Source organism: Aegilops tauschii, chromosome 6 (genome assembly GCF_002575655.3).
Source record: "Aegilops tauschii subsp. strangulata cultivar AL8/78 chromosome 6, Aet v6.0, whole genome shotgun sequence".
Lineage (NCBI taxonomy): Eukaryota > Viridiplantae > Streptophyta > Magnoliopsida > Poales > Poaceae > Aegilops > Aegilops tauschii.
Genome location: NC_053040.3, coordinates 59,890,820 through 59,918,082, shown reverse-complemented (window position 1 = coordinate 59,918,082; position 27,263 = coordinate 59,890,820). Strand labels below are relative to the sequence as shown.

Sequence of the window (27,263 nt, the reverse complement as noted above, 5' to 3'; positions counted from 1 at the left end):
GCCTCACCGAGGCCCACCAGCGCGAAGTCGACCGCGCCGCCTTCAGTACGCCGCCGCCTGGCGGCCCGAGCTGGGCCGGCTTCGTCCAGAAGCGCGGCGCGGCTATCGCTGGCATGCGGGGGGCAGATCGCCCCATCTACGCCACCCCGCTCGAGAATCTGCGAGCCGCTCAGGCGGCCGCAGAAGAGCTCAATGGGCTGGGAGCCGACGAGCTCCCTTACATGACGAGACGAATCCAGCAGCTGATCGACGCGGCTGCGGAACGGCACGAAGCCGGCGCCCGAGCTGATAGTCAACCCCCGCGCCGGGAGCATGCCGCGACTTCCCGCTCGCCGACTGCGAGCGGTGCCCGCCAGAAGAAGGACAATAAAACATGTAATTGCATGTGATTCAATGTACATGCAATTGTGTGCGATCGATGTATGTGTAAACAAGTGACAATATTTTTTTAAATAATAATAGCAATTGAAAAAAAAATTAAAAAAAATGGGAACAAACCAAATCGAACAGCCCTATTAATCGCTCCTGTCCCACGCAACACGAGCACTAACAGAAAATTCAGCCTAGAAGAAAGCCCAAATAACAGACAAAGGAAAAGCCACACACCCCTCACGGCCAGCCCATGGGGCATCTCTGTCCAACACAAAAAATAGAAGAGAAGGCAAGAAAAGAAAAAGAAACAAGGCAATGGGCCGGGAGCACAACTAAAACAGGCCGATACATCACATGGAAACAGCGATCCTGAATCTCAAACAGAAAACTATCGAAGGTCAAAGTACATCGACTGAGTTACTCAAAAAAAAGTACATCGACTGAGACTTCCTTAAAACTCACTCGACTGAGTTTTAGCCATCCCCTTTTGTTATTCGTGTAAGCTTGCCAATCGATAAGAAAGTAACCGTGTTCACCCTAAAAAAAGGTAATTGGAACTAACAAAGTCTTAATTAATCCTATATATAGTGTTAGTCTAAATCAAGAAAGTAATTGGACGAAGATGGTGGCGACGAGCGAGCGAGCGGAAGCTGTGATGCATCGCCTCATGCAAGTACCATCAGCCGGTCCTCGATCGCGGCCTGCGCGCGAAGCTCTCGTGCTCATGGCCTCTCGGCCACCCACCTGGCCACCTCTCGTGGTCGATCATGGTCGCCGCTCGCGCGCGAAGCTCTCTCGTTGCCCGGGCGGTCTCTATGCCGTATAAAAAGCTAGCGATCATGGACATCAGACCACCCAGAGCTACCGATCGATCCTCTTCCTCCCTCCACGGACATCTGCTCCATCCAGCAGCTAGCTTGCAATGGCACCTCAGCGGCAGCAGCAGCAGCACAAGGCCGCCGTGGTCGCACTCTTCCTGCTGTCCGCCCTCGTGGCTGCGCCCGCCGTTGCTGCTTCCAGGCCCGAATCCGGCGGCTACGCACCCGCCACGCCCTCCGAGGCCGCGACGCCGGCCGAGCCCGCCGCCAGCACGCCCTCCAAGAAGGCGGCAGGCTACACTGACTCTACGCCGGCCGAGTCCCCAGCTAGCACGCCCGCCGAGGCGGCGACGCCCGCCAAGAAGGCGGGAGGCTACACTGACTCTACGCCGGCCGACTCCTCAGCCAGCACGCCCGCTGAGGGGGGGACGCCGACCGAGGCCGCCGCCAGCGCGCCCGCCGAGGCGGGGACGCCGATGGAGGCCGCCGCCAGCGCGCCCGCCGAGGCGGGGACGCCGACCGAGGCCGCCGCCAGCACACCCGCTGAGGGGGGAACGCCTGACAAGGCCGCGGCGGGCTACACTGACACTACGCCGGCCGAGCAGCCCGCCGCCGATGGCACTAAGGTCAAGGTGCCGCCCGGGGAGGGGAAGGCGACTACGCCCGAGCAGAAGTTCATCGAGAAGGTGAACCAAGCGTTCAAGAAGGCTCTAGACGCGGCCAACGCGGCGGCGCCCGACGACAAGTTTTCGGTGTTCGACGCCGCCTTCAACAGGGAGATCAAGCAGTGCCTCGCCGGCATGAGTGCCAAATTCATCTCCATGATCGACCGCGCCTTCAAGATAGCGTACAACTCCGCCGTCGCCGCCACCAACGCGCAGGAAAAGTTCTCCTGCTTGGTGCTCACCCTCACAGAGGCCCTCCGCTTCATTGCCGCCACCCTGGACGCCCACGCCATCAAGCCAGCCATCGAGGAGGTGGTTGCCGGAGGCATGAAGGCCGCGGACGGCGCGACACGGGTCATCAAGAAGCTCGACACGGTCATCAAGGCAGCCTCCGCTGCTGCCAAAGAAGCTCCGAAAGCCGACAGGATCCCCGTGTTCCAAGCCGCCCTCAACAAGGCCATCAAGGAGCAGATGGGCCCCGGCTACGACGGGAGCAAGACGACCTCCGATCTCGACGCGGCGTTCAAAAAGGCCGTCGAATCCGCCGCCACCTCCAAGCCGGAGGCTAAGGACACCGACGTGGCGGACGCCTTGGCGAAGTCCATCACCACCATTGCCAATGCCACCAAGGATGGCGCCGAAACTGCTGCCGCGCCCGCCACAGAAGCCGGTACCAAGACTGCAGCTGCCGACGCCGGCTACAAGGCCGCCGACAAATCCGCTGCCGAGCCCGCTGCCGCGCCAGCTGCCGAAGCCGCCGACAAATCCGCTGCCGAGCCCGCTGCCGCGCCAGCTGCCGAAGCCGCAACCGCGCCCGCTGCTGAAGCCGCTACCAAGCCCACGGCTGATGAATCCGGTTACAAGGCCAAGGCCAAGGCCAAGGCCGAAGCCGCTCCCAAGCCCGCAGCAGAATCCGCTACCAAGTCCGCTGCCAAGCTCGCAGCCGATGCCCCTGCCGAGCCCGCTGCGGAAGCGGCTACCAAGCCCGCAGATGGCAAATCCGGCTACAAGGCCGCCGCCGATGCCGCGACCAAACCTGCTGCCGCAGGCGGCTACAATCTGTGAGCTGCTGGCGCTAGCTAGCTTTTCCCTTTCCCTTCGTCCATGCATTTAGCCGCGCGATCGACACAGTGCCATTGCTTTAATAATTCGTTTTTGTAATTTTTGTCTAGCATTTATGTGATGGTGCATTGCATGGATGGATAACATGCAATCCCCATGATAAGTCAGGTTAAGTCCCTGTCAGCCGTGATAAATCTTCAGTTATGCTAATTTATAGTGGACTGGCTTTTTTTCGGCCGCATTCAAAAGAGTTTTGTCACTAGCTTATGTCTTTGGTCTATTTCAGTCCCAATTGTTCCCTAATTAGTACCCCTTCGTCCCATAATGTAAGACATTTTTTGACACTACGTCTTAACTAGTGTCAAAAAACGTCTTACATTATGGGACGGAGGGAGTAGTTTCTAATCTTGGCTCAAATGGTTTAACTGAAAAGCTCCATTGTTGCATTGGGAATGAACCATGTTCTAGTTATATGGAACAAAAAATTTCCTCGGGTCAGTTAATAACGTAACAATCTTGCCTAGTACAAATGAGTGAGAAGCCTCATGGGATTCTTCTCGGGTCCGATATCAGCAACACCAGCCAACCGTGTCACAAGGGCATGAGTGCCATGATTTCATATCTGAACCTATTATACTTTCATGAATATAAGTGAGTTTTGGATCCTAGCTTGGAAGTTGTATGCACCTACTATGTGTTATGATCCGCAGACCCCAAAGTGACAACAATTGGGAGTCACTATCCGGTGATGACTGTAGTATGAGGAGTTCATGTATTCGTTGAGTGTTAATGCTTTGTTCCGGTTCTCTATTAAAAGAATGCCTTAATATCCCCTAGATTTCTTATGGACCCCGCTGCCACGGGAGGGTAGGATAAAAGATGTTATGCAAGTTCTTATTATAAGCACGTATGACTACATACTAAATACATGCTTACATTGAATTGATGAATTAGAGCTATTGTGTATTGCTCTAGGTTATGACTGCTATATGATGAATATCATCCAACACAAACATACATCATTGTTCCAATGCCTACGCTTTTCTCATATTGATCTTTGCTGAGTTACTGTTTTTGCTGCTGCTGTTACAGTCACTACAAAACTACTACTGTTACTGTCTCTGTTACTGTTGCCACTACCAAAACCATCAAACTACTGTGCTAGTAAATACTTTGTTGCAGAGATATTATTTTTCAGGTATGGTGAATTCACAACTCAACTACTAAGGCTCATAAACATTCCTTGACTCCCCTTGTATTGAATCAATTAATTGGGTGAAATACTAGCCTCGAAGACTGTCGTGATCCCCTATACTTGTGGGTTATCAATTATTTCGTCTATTAGGAGGTGGGGATGGGAGAAAAGCATCCCCATGGTGATATTTATTGAACTAATTTATTCCCCATAGGGTACAATGGAGATGGGGACGATATCCTATTCCCCAGTCCGAATACCCATCTGGGACCTGGTTTTTAACTGTGACACTGCGGTCAACCTTAAAATACTCACAAACAAACTTGCGAATACGAAAAATGCCCTGAAGAAAACCTTAAACTATCTCACATCCTCACTTCAGCTGCCACCTTGACCAAGAAGTCAGTACGTCCTAGATCGACATTAGTAGGGCAAGGACAACACCATGTATATATGTTAATTATAGGGTGTCATATTACGTATATGAGTATTTGTTTATGGGGATGGGTACCCTAATGCCCCGTTTCCCAGTGGGGCATGGGTATGGAGAAATTTCATCCCCAATCATGTAAACGGGGATGGGAATGGGATAAAGGGGAATAGATGGGGATGGGGATATTCTAGATATCCCCATATGGGATTGTCCCCATTGCCATCCCTAGCTCATGCAGCCTCGATGCTGAATGCGAGTTCTAGGGACCGCTCATAATATAGGGCTCTTTATGCGCGACATCTAGGTACTGATGTCAGAGGACTCACAGGAGATTTCAATTACGCATTTTAGGCGTACTAAAAAAAAGTTATTCATAGCCTCGTCGCCTACGGGCGTAGTACACTCCGTACTGCCATTTGGTTTGGTATGGGCACAGATGAAGTTGTAAACTTGTGTACGGCTGAAAAGCCGCCTTGAGTAATGAAATCTTCCTATTTCCTACAAATAATAATAATTAATGTGGTGTTGTTTTACTTGTAGAGATTGCATTTTTAGACGTTTGCACTATCTTATCTGAATATGGCAATCCCTGCCTACCAAACAAGTTTTCATATGGAGGGGATTGTGCCCAAGGGGTTTGGGATTTCAAGGGGTTTTGATGGGATTGGGTGGAAGGAAGGGATTCACCAAATCCTCTGAAATCCCCCTCACCAAACCTCCCCAATCCACTTCTACCAAACAAATGGAGCAACTAACTGATGAGTGCTCCTTCGGGAGCCCCCCCCCCCAAGTGTCACTTGGGGTGGGCTAGGAGCACGCCACTTGGCACGCTCTCGGCCGCCGCCACATGTCGTGCTCTGGGCGCTCCCTTCGATTTTTTCCCCACATGCGTTTTCGGCTTTTTAGATGAGTTTTTTCGGGGGCTTTTCCGTTTTCATTGGTCTTTCTTAGCTTAGGACAAAAGAATCGGAAAAAAACATGAAAACATGCATATTCTTTTTCTGCTTCCACTAGAGGTACGGATTTGCTTCCGCGCCGTGCCTCTCAAAAAAAAAATAGGTTTTCTTTTTTTCCAGCAAGAGGCACAGATTTGCTTGCGTGAGAGGCACAGTCGTGCCTCTTTCGTAAAGGAAAAAAATGCTCCGTTTTTGTTTTTTCGTAAAAAAAAAGTCCGTCCAAACCTGTCAACATGGGATCTAGTTTTGAAGTTCAAGATTTAAACGTATGGTTTAAAAGATTGCAGTGCGTCATTTGTCGCAACATGATAAGGTGGAAATGACCTTTACAAAAAATGCTACTTAATTAGTGATTTCGCCAAACAAAGCCTGGGAGAAAGCCCGAAGTTACCATGCCAATATTTTGGCGAAGGTTTTCGGCACCGTTGACTCGGCCGCATGCCGGCGAGAATACACGGGGTGGGTGAATCAAACAACCTCAGAAAAAAGGTAGTACCGGCCCATAAGTACTGGTATTTTCAGTCTGGTATCTATTTTACAACCGTCAGATTATGGTCGATGGACTGTCCCTAAAATTTCCAACCACTGTGAAGCTTCTATATATGGGAAATACAGTTAGAGAACAATCACACCATTTGTGTGTGTGTGTGTGCGTGTGTGTGTGTGTGTGTGTGTGCGTGTGTGTGTGTGTGTGTGTGTGTGTGTTGGGTGTGATTATTGCGGTAGATAGAAATGTAGGCGTCAGAATAATAAAGAAACACGGTAGAAAGGGCTTAGTATGCCCTGCGATTGCAATGTGATACTACTGATAGTAAAATGCAATCTTGGTTTCCAAGAGTTAATCAAGGAAAACTCATCCAACAATAGATAGTACAATATGCCGATTTGATGATCCCGCTTGTCATGGGGATTACCAATTCATAAAAAAAGATTACAAATATTTTGTTATTATTACAGGCACATGCACAAACGGTCGATCGCGGCTGCATGAAACGAAAGCATCACGAAAATCCCTGGCCGCCAAGGCCACGCACGTACATATATACAAAGCATAGTATGCGTGCGTGATGGATGTGTGTTGTTGGCGAGCTCAGGCTTTGTAGCCACCGGCAGCGGCGCCGGCGCCAGCGGCAGCGGGCTTGGCATCCTTCTCGGCTTCAACCATGGCATTGATGGCCTTGCTCAGGGCGGCCTGAAAGACGGCGTACTTTACCTCGGGCGCGGAGGCGACGGTGGCGGCGTAGGCCTGCTTGACGGCAGACTCAAGGGCGGGGACGAACGTGTAGTTGTCGTATGCGCCGCCCGTGGTCTCCTTGATGGCCTTGTTGAAGGTGGACTCGAAGACGGTGAACTTGTCGTTGACCGGGGCAGCGTCGGCGGCGGTGGCGGCGCTCCTGTAGGCGGCGTCGATCTGGTCGATGGTCTTGAGCTGGGGGGCGGGGATCCCCTTGACCTCCTCGGCGGCGGGCTTGACGGAGTGGATCTCGAAGGCGCCGGAGATGACGCGGAGCGACTCGGTGAGACTGGCGACGTAGGTGTCGTACTTGGTCTCGGGGGTGGCGCCCTGGGCTTTGTCGTAGGCGAGCTTGTAGGAGGCTTCGAGGCTCTTGGAGAGTGAGGCCATGGAGGCTGACTGGGCGGCCATCTGGCCGGAGGCGGCGGCCTTGAGGACATCTGCGAATGCCTTGTTAGAAGCCGCGCTGAAGGTGGCCTCGAACGTCTTGTACTTGTCGGCCGGAGGGACGGCGGCTGCGGCCGCCACGGCCGCCTTGAAGCCGTTGTTGATATCCTCCATCAGCTTCTGCTCCGGAGTCGTCGCCTTGGGCTGGGTCCCTGGGGCGGCGGGGGTGGCCGGGGCGCCGGGGGCGTAGGCGGCGTAGGAGACGGCCGGCCCCGCCACGAGGGCGACGGAGAGGAAGAGCGCCACCGTGTACTGCTGCACCGCCGCCATTGCGCTGCGTTGGTTGGCTTGTAAGCTGGCCGGAGGAGAGGAGAGATTGTCGTGCGTTGTGAGGATGAAGGAGGTGGCTTTATATATATACACATGCTGGCTGCACCACGTACGTACGGTGAGAGGCCGGGAGAGCTTCACGCGCCCAAATTAGCTAGCAATCGCTCCTCCGCTCAGTCTTCCCGGCTTCCGCTCCCCTCCTCTCTCTTTTCTTGCCCATGACTCTTTCCCTGCTCTTTTCTTTTTTTAGCCAAATTTTAATTTTAAAGGCGTGCAGATTTTTTTTTTGCAACTTGATCTTTATTCTATATAAATGAGGCGTGCAGATAGATATTTTCACACGCGGCCTATGCCCGTCAGTATGTACTATGTATGTATGTATGTACTACCTCCGTCGAAAATAAGATATAAAATATATGCTATAAATAGTATGTTGTTGCATTTGTATTTGAAAGAGCTTTTCGAAGGTATAATTTTTGTGGCATATAGTTTACATTTTATTAGTTAAATTTATTGGTCAAACTTTAGCCCAAAATGAAAGGGGGCCTAATAAACCCGAATGAAGGTAATATGTACGTATGTATGTACTAGCAAAGTATCCGTGCGTTACAAAGGATTAAAAAAACACAAACAAAGCACTAGTTTGGCATCGACCACACCACATTGGCATGTGTTGAAATCATGAAAGAGACATTGTTTTCAGACGATATGACATAGCATCTAATCAACAATGAAGCAATTTTGTACTGTATGACAACTGAAAGAAGAAAAGGATGGTGGATCTTTTTTGTGTGTGCTGAACGGCGTATGTTCAATAAAACACCTGCAGGTGTATCTGAAAAATATACATACACACCTTCATCCTCATAGCAATGACGGGCGTATTCCTGAAAGCAAAAAAAAAAAAAAAAGGATACGCAGAAGGCTGTTGATGTTTGAGGTGATTAATCCTCCTAGATGCATTGTCAAGATTTGCTAAGAAGAACACAATCGAGCAATTTGCATGACCTGACTCCGCAGTACGCACTGTCGATTGCTAGCCGTGGCGTGCCATCTCACTGACCCGTGTGCGTGCTCAAGTCATAATAAAACAAATGGGCATAATTATGCCGTTATCTTGTTGAAGGCTTTGTCTTCTTGCTGACATGCTGGTCTTTAGTGGTTGCATCAGCTTTAATAAAATTGGATGTGTGCATCACAATGATGGAAAGACCGGAAGTTTCAACCTCCTCCTCGAGGAAAGGGAGAAAAACAAAATATGTTGCAGCAGCATAGAAGTCAAAGAAGACGGAAGAAATAGGTTAGGATACATGAAAACATTGCGGAAGTAGATCAAATCGGCATTTGTAGGTAGGTCGGGTAATGTTAGATAAAACCAGCGGGCTCGACTCGTGTCAGCATAGAGGAAGAAGAACTGAGCAAGCAGATGAAACAATGGCCAAGTAGCCGGAGAATTTGTGCAAACGTCTCAAATGCTGCATCGGTTTCTAGGGGAAATGTATAGTTGATCATAACTGTTGCCTTTGTTCCTGAATACAAAACTGTCGGCGTCCTGAGAACGGGGGTCACCAGACTTGCCTGCCTCTGACCCACGGTGTGGCTCCACCAGCGGCCCAGTATGGCCCATCTTCGCCAGCAAACACTCAAGACCCTCGCGAGGGGCCATGCCTCGCGAGGAGGAGGACGCAAGACCTCCTCGGGGGCGGTCTCACTAGGCTGGCTCGCAAGGGGCGGAGAGATCAAGGCAAGGGGCACCTCGCGAGGTTCCTGTGACGCAAGCAATGACGACCAAGGCCAGGCAGGCGCCAGCGCGCGCAGTGTCCTCGTTTTCTCTTTGGTGCTAAATGTTGGAGATCGTTGCAGAAATTAAAAAATTTCTACGCATCACCAGGAACAATCTATGGAGTTTTCTAGCAACGAGAGGGAAAAGAATGCATCTACATACCCTTGTAGATCGCGAGCAGAAGCGTTCAAGTGAACGGGGTTGATGGAGTCGTACTCGTCGTGATCCAAATCACCGATGACCGAGCGCCGAACGGATGGCACCTCCGCGTTCAACACACGTACGGTTGGGGAAGACGTCTCCTCCTTCTTGATCCAGCAAGGGGAGGGAGAGGTTGATGGAGATCCAGCAGCACGACGGCGTGGTGGTGGAAGCAGCGGGGATCTCGGCAGGGCTTCGCCAAGCTCAGCGAGAGGGAGAGGTGTCACGGGAGGGAGAGGGAGGCGCCAGGGGCTTGGGGTGCTGCTCCCATGCGCCTCCCCACTATATATAGGGGTGGAGGGGGCTGGTTTCTTGCCCTCCAAGTCCATTGGGGCATTGGCAAAGGTGGGGGAAAGAAATCCCATCATTTCCCTTCCCCACCGATTGTTATCCCTTTTTTTAGGGATCTTGATCTTATCCCTTCGGGATATGATCTTATTCCTTCTAAGGTGGGATCTTGGTGCGCTTTGACCAGGGGTGTGGGGCCTTGCCCCCACTACCCACGTTCATGTGGGTCCCACTTCGGAACCTTCTAGAACCTTTCCGGTACAATACCGAAAAATCCCGAACATTTTCCGGTGGCCAAAATAGGACTTCTCATATATAAATCTTTACCTCCGGACCATTCCGGAACTCCTCGTGACGTCCGGGATCTCACCCGGGACTCCGAACAACTTTCGGTTAACCGCATACTAATATCTCTACAACTCTAGCGTCACCGAACCTTAAGTGTGTAGACCCTACGGTTCGGGAGACATGCAGACATGACCGAGACGACTCTCCGGTCAATAACCAATAGCGGGATCTGGATACCCATGTTGGCTCCCACATGTTCCACGATGATCTCGTCGGATGAACCACAATGTCAAGAATTCAATCAATCCCGTATACAATTCCCTTTGTCAATCGGTACGTTACTTGCCCGAGATTCGATCGTCGGTATCCCAATACCTTGTTCAATCTCGTTACCGGCAAGTCACTTTACTCGTACCGTAATGCATGATCTCGTGACCAAACACTTGGTCACATTGAGCTCAGTATGATGATGCATTACCGAGTGGGCCCAGAGATACCTCTCCGTCATACGGAGTGATAAATCCCAGTCTCGATTCGTGCCAACCCAACAGACAATTTCGGAGATACCCGTAGTGCACCTTTATAGCCACCCAGTTACGTTGTGACGTTTGGCACACCCAAAGCACTCCTATGGTATCCGGGAGTTGCACAATCTCATGGTCTAAGGAAATGATACTTGACATCTGGAAAAGCTCAATTTCAACGCGTTCCTAGAGAAAACCAAGCTGAAAGATGATGGCAGCAACTATACGGACTGGGTCCGGAACCTGAGGATCATCCTCATAGTAGCCAAGAAAGATTATGTCTTAGAAGCACCGCTAGGTGATGCACCAATCCCAGAAAACCAAGACGTTATGAACGCTTGGCAGCAGCGTGCTGATGATTACTCCCTCGTTCAATGCGGCATGCTTTACAGCTTAGAACCGGGTCTTCAAAAGCGTTTTGAGAAACATGGAGCATATGAGATGTTCGAGGAGCTGAAATTAGTTTTCCAAGCTCATGCCCCGGTCGAGAGATATGATGTCTCCGACAAGTTCTTCAGCTGTAAAATGGAGGAGAATAGTTCTGTTAGTGAGCACATACTCAGAATGTCTGGGTTACACAACCGCTTATCCTAGCTGGGAGTTAATCTCCCGGATGACGCGGTCATTGACAGAATCCTCCAGTCGCTTCCACCAAGCTACAAGAGCTTTGTGATGAACTACAATATGCAGGGGATGGAAAAGACCATTCCTGAGGTGTATTCAATGCTGAAATCAGCAGAAGGGGAGATCAGAAAAGAACATCAAGTGTTGATGGTGAATAAAACCACTAAGTTCAAGAAGGGCAAGGGTAAGAAGAACTTCAAGAAGGACGGCAAGGGAGTTGCCGCGCCCGGTAAGCCAGTTGCCGGGAAGAAGTCGAAGAATGGACCCAAGCCCGAGACTGAGTGCTTTTATTGCAAGGGAAGTGGTCACCGGAAGCGGAACTGCCCCAAATACTTAGCGGACAAGAAGAAGGCCGGCAACACCAAAGGTATATGTGATATACATGTAATTGATGTGTACCTTACCAGTACTCGTAGTAGCTCCTGGGTATTTGATACCGGTGCGGTTGCTCATATTTGTAACTCAAAACAGGAACTACAGAATAAACGGAGACTGGCGAAGGACGAGGTGACGATGCGCGTCGGGAATGGTTCCAAGGTCGATGTGATCGCCGTCGGCACGCTACCTCTGCATCTACCCACGGGATTAGTTTTAAACCTCAATAATTGTTATTTAGTGCCAGCTTTGAGCATGAACATTGTATCTGGATCTCGGTTAATTCGAGATGGCTACTCATTTAAATCCGAGAATAATGGTTGTTCTATTTATTTGAGAGACATGTTTTATGGTCATGCCCCGCTGGTCAATGGTTTATTTTTGATGAATCTCGAACGTGATGTTACACATGTTCATAGTGTGAATACCAAAAGATGTAAAGTTGATAACGATAGTCCCACATATTTGTGGCACTGCCGCCTTGGTCACATTGGTGTCAAGCGCATGAAGAAGCTCCATGCAGATGGACTTTTGGAGTCTCTTGATTACGAATCATTTGACACGTGCGAACCATGCCTCATGGGTAAGATGACCAAGACTCCGTTCTCCGGAACAATGGAGCGAGCAACCAACTTATTGGAAATCATACATACCGATGTGTGTGGTCCAATGAGTGTTGAGGCTCGCGGAGGATATCGTTATGTTCTCACTCTCACTGATGATTTAAGTAGATATGGGTATGTCTACCTAATGAAACACAAGTCTGAAACCTTTGAAAAGTTCAAGGAATTTCAGAGTGAAGTTGAGAATCAACGTGACAGGAAAATAAAATTCTTACGATCAGATCGTGGTGGAGAATATTTAAGTCACGAGTTTGGTGCACACTTAAGGAAATGTGGAATAGTTTCACAACTCACGCCGCCTGGAACACCTCAGAGAAATGGTGTGTCCGAACATCGTAATCGCACTCTATTGGATATGGTGCGATCTATGATGTCTCTTACCGATTTACCGCTCTCATTTTGGGTCTATGCTTTAGAGACTGCCGCATTCACTTTAAATAGGGCACCGTTGAAATCCGTTGAGACGACACCGTATGAATTATGGTTTGGGAACAAACCTAAGCTGTCGTTTCTAAAAGTTTGGGGATGCGATGCTTATGTCAAGAAACTTCAACCTGAAAAGCTCGAACCCAAGTCGGAGAAATGCGTCTTCATAGGATACCCTAAGGAAACTATTGGGTATACCTTCTACCTTAGATCCGAAGGCAAGATCTTCGTTGCCAAGAACGGGTCCTTTCTAGAGAAGGAGTTTCTCTCGAAAGAATTGAGTGGGAGGAAAGTGGAACTTGATGAGGTGATAGTCACCCCTTCCGAACCGGAAAGTAGCGCAGCGCGGGAAAATGTTCCTGTGGTGCCTACACCGACTGGGGAGGAAGTTAATGATGATGATCATGAAGCTTCGGATCAAGTTGCTACTGAACTTCGTAGGTCCACAAGGACACGTTCCGCACCAGAGTGGTACGGCAACCCTGTCCTAGAAATCATGTTGTTAGACAACGGTGAACCTTCGAACTATGAAGAAGCGATGGCGGGCCCGGATTCCGACAAATGGCTAGAAGCCATGAAATCCGAGATAGGATCCATGTATGAAAACGAAGTATGGACTTTGACTGACTTGCCCGATGATCGGCGAGCCATAGAAAACAAATGGATCTTTAAGAAGAAGACAGACGCGGATGGTAATGTGACCATCTACAAAGCTCGACTTGTCGCTAAGGGTTATCAACAAGTTCAAGGGGTTGACTACGATGAGACTTTCTCACCCGTAGCGAAGCTGCAGTCCGTCCGAATCATGTTAGCAATTGCCGCATACTATGATTATGAGATATGGCAGATGGACGTCAAAACGGCATTCCTTAACGGCTTCCTTAAGGAAGAGTTGTATATGATGCAGCCGGAAGGTTTTGTCGATCCTAAGAATGCTAACAAAGTATGCAAGCTCCAGCGCTCAATCTATGGGCTGGTGCAAGCATCTCGGAGTTGGAACATTTGCTTTGATGAGATGATCAAAGCGTTTGGGTTTACACAGACTTATGGAGAAGCCTGTGTTTACAAGAAAGTGAGTGGGAGCTCTGTAGCATTTCTCATATTATATGTGGATGACATACTATTGATGGGAAATCATATAGAATTCTTGGAAAGTATAAAGGCCTATTTGAATAAGTGTTTTTCAATGAAGGACCTTGGAGAAGCTGCTTATATATTAGGCATCAAGATCTATAGAGATAGATCAAGACGCCTCATTGGTCTTTCACAGAGTACATACCTTGACAAGATATTGAAGAAGTTCAGTATGGATCAGTCCAAGAAGGGGTTCTTGCCTGTATTGCAAGGTGTGCAATTGAGCACGGCTCAATGCCCGACCACGGCAGAAGATATAGAAAAGATGAGTGTCATCCCCTATGCCTCGGCCATAGGGTCTATTATGTATGCCATGCTGTGTACCAGACCTGATGTAAACCTTGTCGTAAGTTTGGTAGGAAGGTACCAAAGTAATCCTGGCAAGGAACACTGGACAGCGGTCAAGAATATCCTAAAGTACCTGAAAAGGACTAAGGATATGTTTCTCGTTTATGGAGGTGACGAAGAGCTCGTCGTAAAGGGTTACGTCGACGCTAGCTTCGACACAAATCTGGATGACTCGAAGTCACAGACCGGATATGTGTATATTTTGAATGGAGGAGCAGTAAGCTGGTGCAGTTGCAAGCAAAGCGTCGTGGTGGGATCTACATGTGAAGCAGAGTATATGGCAGCCTCTCCCTCCCCCCCTTTATATAGGCCCCCTGGCGGGGGGGGGGGGGGGGGGGCGGCCAAAGGGGGGAAGGAGGTGCCTTGCCCCCCAAGGCAAGTGGGAAGCCCCCCCACCCTAGGGTTCCCAACCCTAGGCGCATGGGGAGAGGCCCATGGGGGCGCCCAGCCCACTAGGGGCTGGTTCCCTTCCCACTTCAGCCCATGGGGCCCTCCGGGACAGGTGGCCCCACATGGTGGACCCCCGGGACCCTTCCGGTGGTCCCGGTACAATACCGGTAACCCCCGAAACTTTCCCGGTGGCCGAAACTTGACTTCCTATATATAATTCTTCACCTCCGGACCATTCCGGAACCTCCCGTGACGTCCGGGATCTCATCCGGGACTCCGAACAACTTTCGGGTTTCCGCATACACATATCTCTACAACCCTAGCATCACCGAACCTTAAGTGTGTAGACCCTACGGGTTCGGGAGACATGCAGACATGACCGAGACGCTTCTCCGGTCAATAACCAACAGAGGGATCTGGATACCCATGTTGGCTCCCACATGTTCCACGATGATCTCATCGGATGAATCACGGTGTCGAGGATTCAATCAATCCCGCATACAATTCCCTTTGTCAATCGGTATGTTACTTGCCCAAGATTCGATCGTCGGTATCCCAATACCTTGTTCAATCTCGTTACTGGCAAGTCTCTTTACTCGTACCGTAATGCATGATCCCGTGACTAACGCCTTAGTCACATTGAGCTCATTATGATGATGCATTACCGAGTGGGCCCAGAGATACCTCTCCGTCACACGGAGTGACAAATCCCAGTCTCGATCCGTGCCAACCCAACAGACACTTTCGGAGATACCCGTAGTGCACCTTTATAGTCACCCAGTTACATTGTGACGTTTGGCACACCCAAAGCACTCCTACAATATCCGGGAGTTGCACGATCTCATGGTCAAGGAAAAGACACTTGACATTGGAAAAGCTCTAGCAAACGAAACTAGACGATCTTTTATGCTATGCTTAGGATTGGGTCTTGTCCATCACATCATTCTCCTAATGATGTGATCCCGTTATCAATGACATCCAATGTCCATAGTCAGGAAACCATGACTATCTGTTGATCAACGAGCTAGTCAACTAGAGGCTCACTAGGGACATGTTGTGGTCTATGTATTCACACATGTATTACGATTTCCGGATAACACAATTATAGCATGAACAATAGACAATTATCATGAACAAGGAAATATAATAATAACCATTTTATTATTGCCTCTAGGACATATTTCCAACACTAAAGAGGCAAGCACAGGCGAGGAGTCCCGAGGCATCAGGCAAAGGTTCCATATCGGTGCAACGAGACCAAGACCAGCAGGACGGCAGGACGAAGGTCACCGTGGAGCCCAAGACGGCATCACTACCAGAGCCCTTTGGCAGGCGAAGACCGCCTTTAGTCAGGATAACTTGTACTAGTTGCCCCCCTTGAAATTGGCCATTGTGGGATCCCTTCCCGCCTAATATTTGGGAAGAGGACCCGGGCCTCTATATATAGGACTAGCCACCACCATTGTAGGCATCTGATCTTTGACCGGATCCATTCCACCAAAGCCACCACACAAGCTCACCGAGCTCAAGAACGCCTCTCCTCAGGAGGCTGTTCTTCCCTTGTACTAGTACTTCCTCAGCCCAAGAGGCAATCCACCATACCACACTGGAGTAAGGTATTACACCACATCGGTGTCCCGAACCAGTATAAATCTTGTGTCCCTTTGTTCTGCAAGTTCGACGCGCTGAGCCTTGAGATCGCGATGAGGGTGTGAGCTAGAGAGAGGAGAGATCTTCGTGCACACCCCAGTGTTCGAACCTCAAGGGTTTTGCCGGAACCTGAAATCCGACATTTGGCGCGCCAGGTAGGGGTGCGCCAAAGCTTTCCTTTCGCCGATCCGCGTTCCGTCGCTCCACCGCATCCATGGCGGACGCGCGCCGAGCCCGCGCCGAGCGTCGGGCTGCCCTCGCCGCCCGCGTCGCTCAGACAGCTCCTGTCGGCGGGCCTCCCCGTTGTTCCCCGTCACCCGCCGCCAACGCCTCCACCGGCCTGGCGGGAAACGAGCAGCAGGCGTCCTCGCTGCACCCCTCTGTGCGGCGGGACGGCCGCACCACCACTCCGTCGCTGACCCCAGCCGGCTCGTCGTCTCACGCTTGTCGAGCTCCCACCGACGCGCAGGCCGCACTGCTCATGGCACACGAGCTCCTGCGCTACCGCCCCGTCGAAGACCTCTATGAGGACTGGCTGGACCGCATCGCCGAGCTCGTCAGCGCCGCTGCGGGCTCTCCCGCACCGTCCCTCTCGCTGCCTCGCCCTCCGCCAGCTGCGAGCGACGTGGCTCACGGAGCACCTCCACCACCTCCGCACCAAGATGGCGCTCTGGCGCCAAGGCGTGCGCCCCCCGACATGACCCACCGCGTTGGGCGCCCGCGCGAGATGAAGGAAGCTGCCAAGAGGTTCCCCGGCCGCAAGAGAAGGCCCCCGCGCTCCCAGCGCCACCGCGACAGGATCGCGCGCCGCCTGCGGTGGCGGTGCGCGGACATCAAGGGCAGGCTCCGCCTCTACAAAGGGCCCCGATGGCCACAGCAGGCTGCCGCGCCTTCACTCCGGAGCTACGTAGTGTCGTCTGGTCGGGCAAGTTCAAGCCGGACCTGCCTCCTCGCTACGACGGCACCCCCGACCCTGCGGAGTTCTTACAACTCTACGAGCTGAGCATCGAGGCGGCAAACGGCAACGAGAAAGTCATGGCGAACTGGTTCCCCATGGCACTCAAGGACGGTGCTCGCTCGTGCCACCTGAACTTGCCCCCTGGCTCGATCTCCTCTTGGGATGAGATGTGCGACCGCTTCGTCGCCAACTTCCAGGGCACTCGCGACTACCTCGCGGCTGCGGGTGACCTGCGCTGCATCAAGCAGCAGCCAGGGGAGACTCTGCAAAAGTACATCTAGCGCTTCAACATCGTTCGTCTCAAGATCCCCAAGGTGACGGATGAGGCCATCATCTCCGCGTTTTCTGATGGCGTCTGCGACGTCAAGATGAAGGAGGAGCTCGCCATCCACGAGGAGTTGTGCACGGCTCTGGAGCTGTTCAACATGGTGACCAAGTGCGCACACTACAAGAAATATGTCAACTTGCGACCATCACTATTGGTCACTGAAAGGTCATTGCTTTTCATTTGCGACCTTTTTGTGACCAAAAACAGAAGGTCAAAAGCTGGCAGTCGTAAACTGAAATTAACGACCTTCTCTGTGAGAAGGTCGTGGAATTCCATGACCAAAACAAAAGGTCGTTGATCCTACGACCTTCTATTTTGGTCGCTAGCTCTCTCCCCAGGCCACGTCGGATCCGACGTGGCAATCTGACGTGGAAAAATTGCGATGAATTGAAAAGGTCGTTGATAAGATTCAGCCCAGTCCAGTTCGGTATTTTACATGGGCCGAGCCCAATAACTCGGCCTTTTTGTTCCCTAAGCTTCGTTCAGTGTTTTTGGGCCTCAGCCTTTCTGCGATCCATTTCTTTTTTGGGTCTCATCTATTTTTCTTTTGGGCCTTGGCCTTTTTTCAGTCAATTTCCTTAATTTTTAGCATTTACTATGAATATTATTTGGTAAATGGCCTTTTGGATGCCAAATACTACTAGGTCCCACTTCTCAGGTTCTAATTAACAACGGCCCAGGTTTGAACTTCCACAATTTGAAACAATTATTTCAATGAGAACAGTAAACAGATGAAAATTATCAAAACACATGCCAATTAGCCAAAATACTACAAATATACTTCTCAGGTTGTCCTAGGTTAGAGCTCACAATCTTTACATCGTTCATTTCACCAACATACTATCATATATACTACAAATATACTTCTGACTTCTTCACTTCCAGGCTAGAGCTCTGGTAAATGTTCGTAGAGGCTGAACGAAGCAGCATGACCTTGTTGAGCAGCAGATCGTCAGCATTATCCCAGGTTGGATCAGCTACATCCCCGGTCGTCGCCATGACTTGAGCAGCAACATCTCAGGTTGATAACCAGATCCTGTAGCAAGCAGCAGCAGCTGATCCAACATTCCTGCAATAGCAACAGAAGTTTCGATCAGCAACAGTACAACATATAGTATCAGCAACATTAACTACTCCAAATCAACAACAACTACAGCATATCAGATCAACAACTACTACAGCAGATCAGATCAACAACTACTACTATAGCAAGATCAACAGCAACTACTATAGCAGATCAGATCAACACATTTGTTTGAATGGAGTAACTTGGAGAATCAGTACAACAGATCAGTAACTTAGAGTACTCCAAAATGGATTTCGATTTGAATTGTACTCCAACTGAAGAAGAGGACGTACCTGGAGGAAGTCATGATGACCGAAATTGTGATTTCAACATGAAAGAAGATCCCATTCAAGATGCAGGCTGCGAGTACTCGAAGAACATGCATTCAAATAGAGATCATGAGCATGTTCAGTGTGATATTGAACTCCCGTTACAATCTTATGAGCATGCATTCAAATAGAGATCATGCAATCAAATGGAGTAGTTACAGTCTTAACTAAGAAGATCATGAGCATGTGCATGAGTAAAATGAGCATCAGCATGTGTTAACAGGATCATAAGCATGTGTATGAGTAAAATGATAGAGGATAAGAAGATATGTTTAGTTACAGTCTTACAATTGATGCTTTGTAACTACAGATAACTGAAAAATGAGTACAGTAGATGTACAGAATTTGTAGGCTCCATTTGTAACTACAGTACTCCTTTCATTTGTTTGACATTTTCAGTAGATGTCACAGTAGCATGATAAAAATTTCAGTTGAAACTAAAGCTGCAGTACACTAAATTACTCAAGCCTTCCTAAACAGCAAGTCTTACAGTAAACATCATGACTTAATTACTTACTCTACTACTAACAACAAGCCTATATTTAATTACTTACTCTACACTAAATTACTTACTCTATTACTACATTAAACAACAGGATTAACCTAAAAGGTTTCCATTAGTTTTAATTAAACTGAAACCCTTCTTTAATTATAATTAAAGGAAAGGTTTCAATGTAATTTAATTAAACAAATAAATTCAGTTAATTATTTAGAGTTACTGGACTGAATTATGTTAACAAGACTATCAAGAAGAGATACTGGACTGAAACAAGCTAGCAGCATCATGATATATAGGGGATCAGTCTTGACAACAAACCACCAAGAGCATCTCAGAGCACCACATGACCTCACTCGATATGACTTTGTTGCACTAAAACATTACACATCAAGAAGAGACTCTGGAAATTTTAATTGAATTTAATTAAATTTGTGCTACTGCTGCTGTTATAAAACTACTGAAACTACTCATGCAACAATTAGCATGAGATACAAGCAGCACTAAGCACCAAGATTACTACACCAAGTCAAATTTAAGCTACTGGAAAATGGTGGAAGATTCATGACAAGAATAACAGTAGCAGAAGCTTCATGTGCTAAAATATTGAAGCTTCATGTGCAAAATTACTCAAGCTTTATGTGCAAAATTAACTGTAGGTGCTGAAGCTATTCCAAAATTATCACAAAATTTAAGATATCATCCTGCTGCAGAAATAGCCACCGTCCAGGCCCCCGTCATCCGTCAGGCTGCCGCCAAGCTCCAGCCCCTCCAGCGGCGACCACAAGGGCCTCCTGTACGACATCATGGGAACAGTCAAGGACTGCAACATCCAGGTAACAACAAAGTTCAGCACAATAAAATCGGTATTATGGTCACTTGACTACAATGATTCTTCCTACTGTTGTCATTCTTAGAAGTGCAAAAGCTTTTGCTAGCCATTCTGTTACTTCATAGTGTCATGGCATGTCAATATATTCAGTACAAACATATAGTAGTAGGTATGTAGGAGAACCACATGCTTGACAGGGGTTTCTCTGAATTTAATGGATGACAGCCCCTAGCTTACTGAATTAACAAACACACCAGCAAGCACTTAACTTGATAGGAAGGAAGGAAGGAAAATGAAGGACGAGAGATGGCATACCTCGTGTACGAGACCTGTACTGCAGCTCGTGCCCGGTCCTCGTGGTTGGCGATGGAGGAGGTCGTCGGGTGCCTCGTGCGTGCAGGCGACGACGACAACCTTGGTGAGCCGCCATCACCAGCGTGCATGGACCAGCCTATGCCCATCAGCCACGCGAGGGCTTGACGACGACCTGCATGAGGAAGAAAACCAAATCGGGCATGCGTGAGCAACAGCCAGATCGAATCGAAAGGAGAAGAGAAGAGGACAAGAGAATACCTTGTTGACGAGTTCCACGGTGTCGAGCGCGCGTGATGAGGGCGCGGATCCGGAAGTAACGCGGCAGATCTGGCCGCCGCCTCCGCCTGACCTGCTGCTGCTCAACGGGTAGATGCGGATGGGCGCGCGGGACTGCTGCAGGGGGAGCTCTGGGAGGAGGAGGGACGCGTGGAGAGGAGGCGGCAGGGAGGGAAGGAGAGCGAGGGAGGCAGGGGAGATGAGGACGACGAGGAGCCGTGGGGCGGGGCTAGGGTTTGGCGAGACGACGAGGTTGGGGGTGGGCTGTGGCAGGGATGCGGCGAAGGTGTCGAGGTCATCGGGAGGGAAGCGGGACGGCGGCGGCGCGTCGGTAACGAAGGTGAGGGCCGGAAGTCGGGGAAGGAGTGGAGGTCGGCAGACGTCAGCGGCGATTGGGGAAGAGGCTGCCGGCGGCTAGTTGGGGGACGGGGAGAGGCGAGAGGAGGAGGGCGTGGGGGAGGCCATGAACGGCGGCGATCTCCGCCAGAGGGAGGTGGTGGCGGCGATGGATCTGGAAGGGAGGAGGCGAGCTCTCTCCATCGGGCGAGACAGCAAGGAGACGGGGGATCATGAAGGGGATCGATGGATGGATGTGGAAAGAAAGGAGGCGGGAGGGGGGGGGGATGGATGCAAAATGACCATCTAGGGTTTCGGGGTTGGTGTGGAAGGGTTGAGGACTGTCGTTGGATCCGTGAGCATCCAATGGTGTTTGATGCATGATCCGCGTGATACGGCCACGGACCAATCATAATGCAGTACGACGTTATGACCATCTAAATTGGTCGTAGTTGACTAAAAATAATTTATTTGAGTGCCCAAAGTGAGTTTTTTTGTGAAGAATCTATAATATATTTGTTGCAAAATTGGACCAAATAAATTTTCATAAATATTAGGCCATATTTAATGTATAATTGACAAAATGGTTGGGTGTCAAAAGTTTTGATCCACCTCTAGTGAAAAAGACAAATTTCCGCCAATTCAGCTGGAAGCGGGTCAAATTTGAACAGCAGCTGCCTCATAGTTGGCTCTTTATTTTTTTTCCAATAATCATTTCTAGGTACATAATTATCTATTCAATCAGAGAAACACGAAAAATATTCCAAGATTCAACCACTAGCTGGGAACAGTCATTCCCGCCGTTTTGACCACATTTTGAAACGGGCATAAAAAATTCAAAAAAAATCAAAAAAATTGGAAAACCTTCGCATTGTGTCATTACATGTGACCAAGTTACTAGGAAAAATAATAAACTTGTAATACGGCAATTCTTTTGAAGAAGTGTTCTCGGAAATGAGCTATTATCTTTGAAGATTCATGGCTTTCAAGGTAAATGAGCAATCTTATGGCCACATTCATGGCATAGTTTGTTAAAATGATCTCATATTGTGCAGCAGGGTGCATCTTCGAATGGCAAACATGGTTGCCTAAGGGAGTTTTCATATTTTTTGATGAAAAATCAATTTTCCATTTTTTGAGTGCCCAAAACGAGTTGTTTTTGTGAAGGACCTACCATATATTTGTTGCACAATTGGACCAAATCAATTTTGTAAAATACTAGGCCATATTTAATGTAAAATTGACCAAATGGTTGGGTGTCAAAATCTTTGATACACCTCTGGTGAAAAAGTCAAATTTCCGCCGATTCTGTTGGAAGCGGGTAATATTTGAACTGTGGCTGCCTCATAGTTTGCTATTTATTTTTTCAAAAAATCATTTCTAGGTACAAAAGTATCTATTTAATCATAGAAAAACCAAAAAAATTCAAGATTCAACCACTAGCTAGGAACGGTCATTCCCGCCGTTTTGACCGCATTTTGAAACGGGCATAAAAAATTAAAAAACAAATCAAAAAATTGGAAAACCTTCACATTGTGTCATTACATGTGAGCAAGTTACCAGGAAAAATAATAAACTTGTAATACGGCAATTCTTTTGAAAAAGTGTTCTCAGAAATGAGCTATCATCTCTCAAGATTCATGGCTTTCAAGCTAAATGATCAATCTTATGGCCACATTCATGGTATAGTTTGTTCAAATGATCTCATATGGTGCACAAGGGTGCATATTGGAATGGCAAACAATGTTGCCTAAGGGAGTTTTCATTTTCTTTGGATGAAAAATCAATTTTCCATTTTTCGAGTGCCCAAAATGAGTTTTTTTGTGAAGGACCTTCCATATATTTGTTGCAAAATTGGACCAAATCAATTTTATAAAATACTCGGCCATATTTAATGTATAATTGACCAAATGGTTGGGTGTCAAAAGCTTTGATACACCCCTGGTGAAAAAGACAAATTTCCGCCGATTCAGTTAGAAGAGGGTCAAATTTGAACTGCGGCTGCCTCATAGTTTGCTATTAATTTTTTCAAAAAATCATTTCTAGGTACAAAAGTATCTATTTAATCAGAGTAACACCACAAAAATTTCAAGATTCAACCACTAGCTACAAACGGTCATTCCCGCCGTTTTGACCGCATTTTGAAACGGGCATAATTTTTTTAAAAAAGATCAAAAAATTGGAAAACGTTCACATTGTGTCACATGTGACCAAGTTACCAGGAAAAATAATAAACTTGTAATACAGAAATTCTTTTGAAAAACTGTTCTCAGAAATGAGCTATCATCTTTGAAGATTCATGGCTTTCAAGCTAAATGATCAATCTTATGGCCACATTCATGGCATAGTTTGTTCAAATGATCTCATATTGTGCACAAGGGTGCATATTGGAATGGCAAACAATGTTGCCTAAGGGAGTTTTCATTTTATTTGGACAAAAAATCAATTTTCCATTTTTCGAGTGCCCGAAATGAGTTTTTTTTGTGAAGGACCTACCATATATTTGTTGCAAAATTGGACCAAATAAATTTTCTAAAATACTAGGCAATATTTAATGCACAATTGACCAAATGGTTGGGTGTCAAAAGTTTTGATACACCTCTGGTGAAAAAGACAAATTTCCACCGATTCAGTTGGAAGCGGGTCAAATTTGAACTAAAGCTGCCTCATAGTTTGCTCTTTATTTTTTCCAAAAATCATTTATAGGTACAAAAGTATCTATTTAATCACAGAAACACCACAAAAATTCCAAGGTTCAACCACTAGCCTGGAACGGTCATTCCTGCCGTTTTGACCGCATTTTGAAATGGGCATAAAAAATTCAAAAAAAATCAAAAAATTGGAAAACCTTCGCATTGTGTCATTACATGTGACCAAGTTACCAGGAAAAATAATAAACTTGTAATACGACAATTCTTTTAAAAAAGTGTTCTCAGAAATGAGCTATCATCTTTGAAGATTCATGGCTTTCAAGCCAAATGATCAATCTTATGGCCACATTCATGGCATAGTTTGTTCAAATGATCTTATATTGTGCACAAGGGTGCATATTGGAATAGCAAACAATGTTGCCTAACGGAGTTTTCGTCTTCTTTGGACGAAAAATCAATTTTTCATTTTTCGAGTGCCCGAAATGAGTTTTTTGTGAAGGACCTACCATATATTTGTTGCAAAACTAGACCAAATAAATTTTCTAAAATACTAGGCCATATTTAATGCACAATTGACCAAATGGTTGGGTGTCAAAAGTTTTCATACACCTGTGGTGAAAAAGACAAATTTCCACCGATTCAGCTGGAAGCGGGTCAAATTTGAACTGGAGCTGCCTCATAGTTTGCTCTTTATTTTTTCCAAAAATCATTTATAGGTACAAAAGTATCTATTTAATCAGAGAAAGACCACAAAAATTCCAAGGTTCAACCACTAGTCAGGAACAGTATTTCCCGCCGTTTTGACCACATTTTGAAACAGGCATAAAAAATTACAAAAAATCAAAAAATTAGAAAACCTTCGCATTGTGTCATTACATGTGACCAAGTTACCAGGAAAAATAATAAACTTATATACGGCAATTCTTTTAAAAAAGTGTTCTCAGAAATGAGCTATCATCTTTGAAGATTCTTGGCTTTCAAGCCAAATGATCAATCTTATGGCCACATTCATGGCATAGTTTGTTCAAATGATCTTATATTGTGCACAAGGGTGCATATTGGAATGGCAAACAATGTTGCCTAACGGAGTTTTCGTCTTCTTTGGACGAAAAATCAATTTTTCATTTTTCGAGTCCCCGAAATGAGTTTTTTTGTGAAGGACCTACCATATATTTGTTGCAAAATGGGACCAAATCAATTTTCTAAAATACTAGGCCATATTTAATGCACAATTGACCAAATGGTTGGGTGTCAAAAGTTTTGATACACCTCTGGTGAAAAAGACAAATTTCCGCCGATTCAGCTGGAAGCGGGTCAAATTTGAACTGCAGCTGCCTCATAGTTTGCTCTTTATTTTTTTCCAAAAATCATTTATAGGTATAAAAGTATCTATTTAATCAGAGAAACACCACAAAAATTCCAAGATTCAACCACTAGCCAGGAATGGTCATTCCTGCCGTTTTGACCGCATTTTGAAACGGGCATAAAAAATTTCAAAAACAATCAAAAAATTGGAAAACCTTCGCATTGTGTCATTACATGTGACCAAGTTACGAGGAAAAATAATAAACTTGTAAGACGGCAATTCTTTTAAAAAAGTGTTCTCAGAAATGAGCTATCATCTCTGAAGATTCATGGCTTTCAAGCGAACCGATCAATCTTATGGCCACATTCATGGTATAGTTTGTTCAAATGACCTCATATTGTGCATAAGGGTGCATATTGGAATGGCAAACAATGTTGCCTAAGGGAGTTTTCATCTTCTTTGGACAAAAAATCAAATTTCCATTTTTCAAGTGCCTGAAATGAGTATTTTGTGTGAAGGACCTACCATATATTTGTTGCAAAATGGGACTAGGTCATTTTTATAATATCTTAGGCCATATTCAATGTACAATTGACAAAATGGTTGGTCGTCAAAAGTATTGATACGTCTCCGTCGTATCTACTTTTCCAAACACTTTTGCCCTTGTTTTGGACTCTAACTTGCATGATTTGAATGGAACTAACCCGGACTGACGCTGTTTTCAGCAGAATTGCCATGGTGTTATTTATGTGCAGAAACAAAAGTTCTCGGAATGACCTGAAACTTCACGGAGAATAATTTTGGAATATATAAAAAATACTGGAAGAAGAATCCACGTCAGGGGGGCCTCCACCTGTCCACGAGGGTGGGGGCGCGCCTGCCCCCGCTGGACGCGCCCCCCCGCCTCGTGGGCCCCCTGACGCTCCACCGACCTAAACTGCAACTCCATATATTTGTGTTCGGGGAGAAACAAATCAGAGAGAAAGTTTCATCGCGTTTTACGATACGGAGCCGCCGCCAAGCCCTAAAACCTCTCGGGAGGTCTGGTCTGGAGTCCGTTCGGGGCTCCGGAGAGGGGAATCCGTCGCCATCGTCATCATCAACCATCCTCCATCACCAATTTCATGATGCTCACCGCCGTGCGTGAGTAATTCCATCGTAGGCTTGCTGGACGGTGATGGGTTGGATGAGATCTATCATGGAATCGAGTTAGTTTTGTTAGGGTTTGATCCCTAGTATCCACTATGTTCTGAGATTGATGTTGCTATGACTTTGCTATGCTTAATGCTTGTCACCAGGGCCCGAGTGCCATGATTTCAGATCTGAACCTATTATGTTTTCATGAATATATGTGAGTTCTTGATCCTATCTTGCAAGTCTATAGTCACCTACTATGTGTTATGATCCGGCAACCCCGAAGTGACAATAATTGGGACCACTCCCGGTGATGACCGTAGTTTGAGGAGTTCATGTATTCACTATGTGTTAATGCTTTGGTCCGGTACTCTATTAAAAGGAGGCCTTAATATCCGTTAGTTTCCGCTAGGACCCCGCTGCCACGGGAGGGTAGGACAAAAGATGTCATGCAAGTTCTTCTCCATAAGCACGTATGACTATATTCGGAATACATGCCTACATTACATTGATGAATTGGAGCTAGTTCTGTGTCACCCTATGTTATGATTGTTACATGATGAACCGCATCCGGCATAATTATCCATCACTGATCCAATGCCTATGAGCTTTTCACATATTGTTCTTCGCTTATTTACTTTTCTGTTGCTACTGTTATAATCACTACAAATCCAAAAATACTACTTTTGTTATTGTTACCGTTACTTCCATACTACTTTGCTACTAAATACTTTGCTGCAGATACTAAGTTATCCAGGTGTGGTTGAATTGACAACTCAAATGCTAATACTTGAGAATATTCTTTGGCTCCCCTTGCTTACCGTTTCTTACCTACGCAAAAGCCACAATGGTGATATGCCAATTGCTATTTACCCTTCATAAGGACCCTTTTCATCGAATCCGATCCGACTAAAGTGGGAGAGACAGACACCCGCTAGCCACCTTATGCATCAAGTGCATGTCAGTCATTGGAACCGGTCTCATGTAAGAGGACGTGTAAGGTCGGTCCGGGCCGCTTCATCCCACAATGCCGCCGAATCAAGATAAGACTAGTAACGGTAAGCAAATTGAACAAATCGTCGCCCACAACTACTTTGTGTTCTACTCGTGCATAGAATCTACGCATAAAC

At 47.3% G+C, this 27,263-nt stretch overlaps 2 protein-coding genes and 1 long non-coding RNA gene across 3 annotated transcripts; 1 reads left to right on the top strand and 2 right to left on the bottom strand.

The window, feature by feature from the left end:
- Positions 1-1,294: 1,294 nt before the first annotated feature.
- On the top strand, positions 1,295-3,165 carry LOC109738302 (uncharacterized). Its single transcript, XM_020295909.3, has 2 exons — positions 1,295-2,389; positions 3,028-3,165. The coding sequence occupies exons 1-2, from the start codon at positions 1,295-1,297 to the stop codon at positions 3,088-3,090; spliced, it is 1,158 nt and encodes a 385-aa protein (XP_020151498.3). The 3' UTR covers positions 3,091-3,165.
- Positions 3,166-6,339: 3,174 nt separating this feature from the next.
- On the bottom strand, positions 6,340-7,323 carry LOC109736704 (pollen allergen KBG 41-like). Its single transcript, XM_020295912.4, has one exon. The coding sequence runs from the start codon at positions 7,294-7,296 to the stop codon at positions 6,592-6,594; it is 705 nt and encodes a 234-aa protein (XP_020151501.2). The 5' UTR covers positions 7,297-7,323; the 3' UTR covers positions 6,340-6,591.
- Positions 7,324-18,057: 10,734 nt separating this feature from the next.
- Positions 18,058-20,606, bottom strand: LOC141025314 (uncharacterized). Its single transcript, XR_012186799.1, has 3 exons — positions 20,431-20,606; positions 18,752-20,077; positions 18,058-18,461 (listed from the first exon to the last, which is right to left on the bottom strand). It is a non-coding gene; the product is annotated as an uncharacterized lncRNA (long non-coding RNA).
- Between the last annotated feature and the right edge of the window lie 6,657 nt (positions 20,607-27,263).

Excerpts from the sequence above, each read along its gene's own strand:
- LOC109738302 (XM_020295909.3), top strand. The coding sequence starts at position 1,295 with ATGGCACCTCAGCGGCAGCAGCAGCAGCACAAGGCCGCCGTGGTCGCA. Across the intron at positions 2,390-3,027 it reads ACGCGGCGTTCAAAAAGGCC|CATTTATGTGATGGTGCATT; the intron begins GTCGAATCCGCC and ends ATTTTTGTCTAG.
- LOC109736704 (XM_020295912.4), bottom strand. The coding sequence starts at position 7,296 with ATGGAGGATATCAACAACGGCTTCAAGGCGGCCGTGGCGGCCGCAGCC.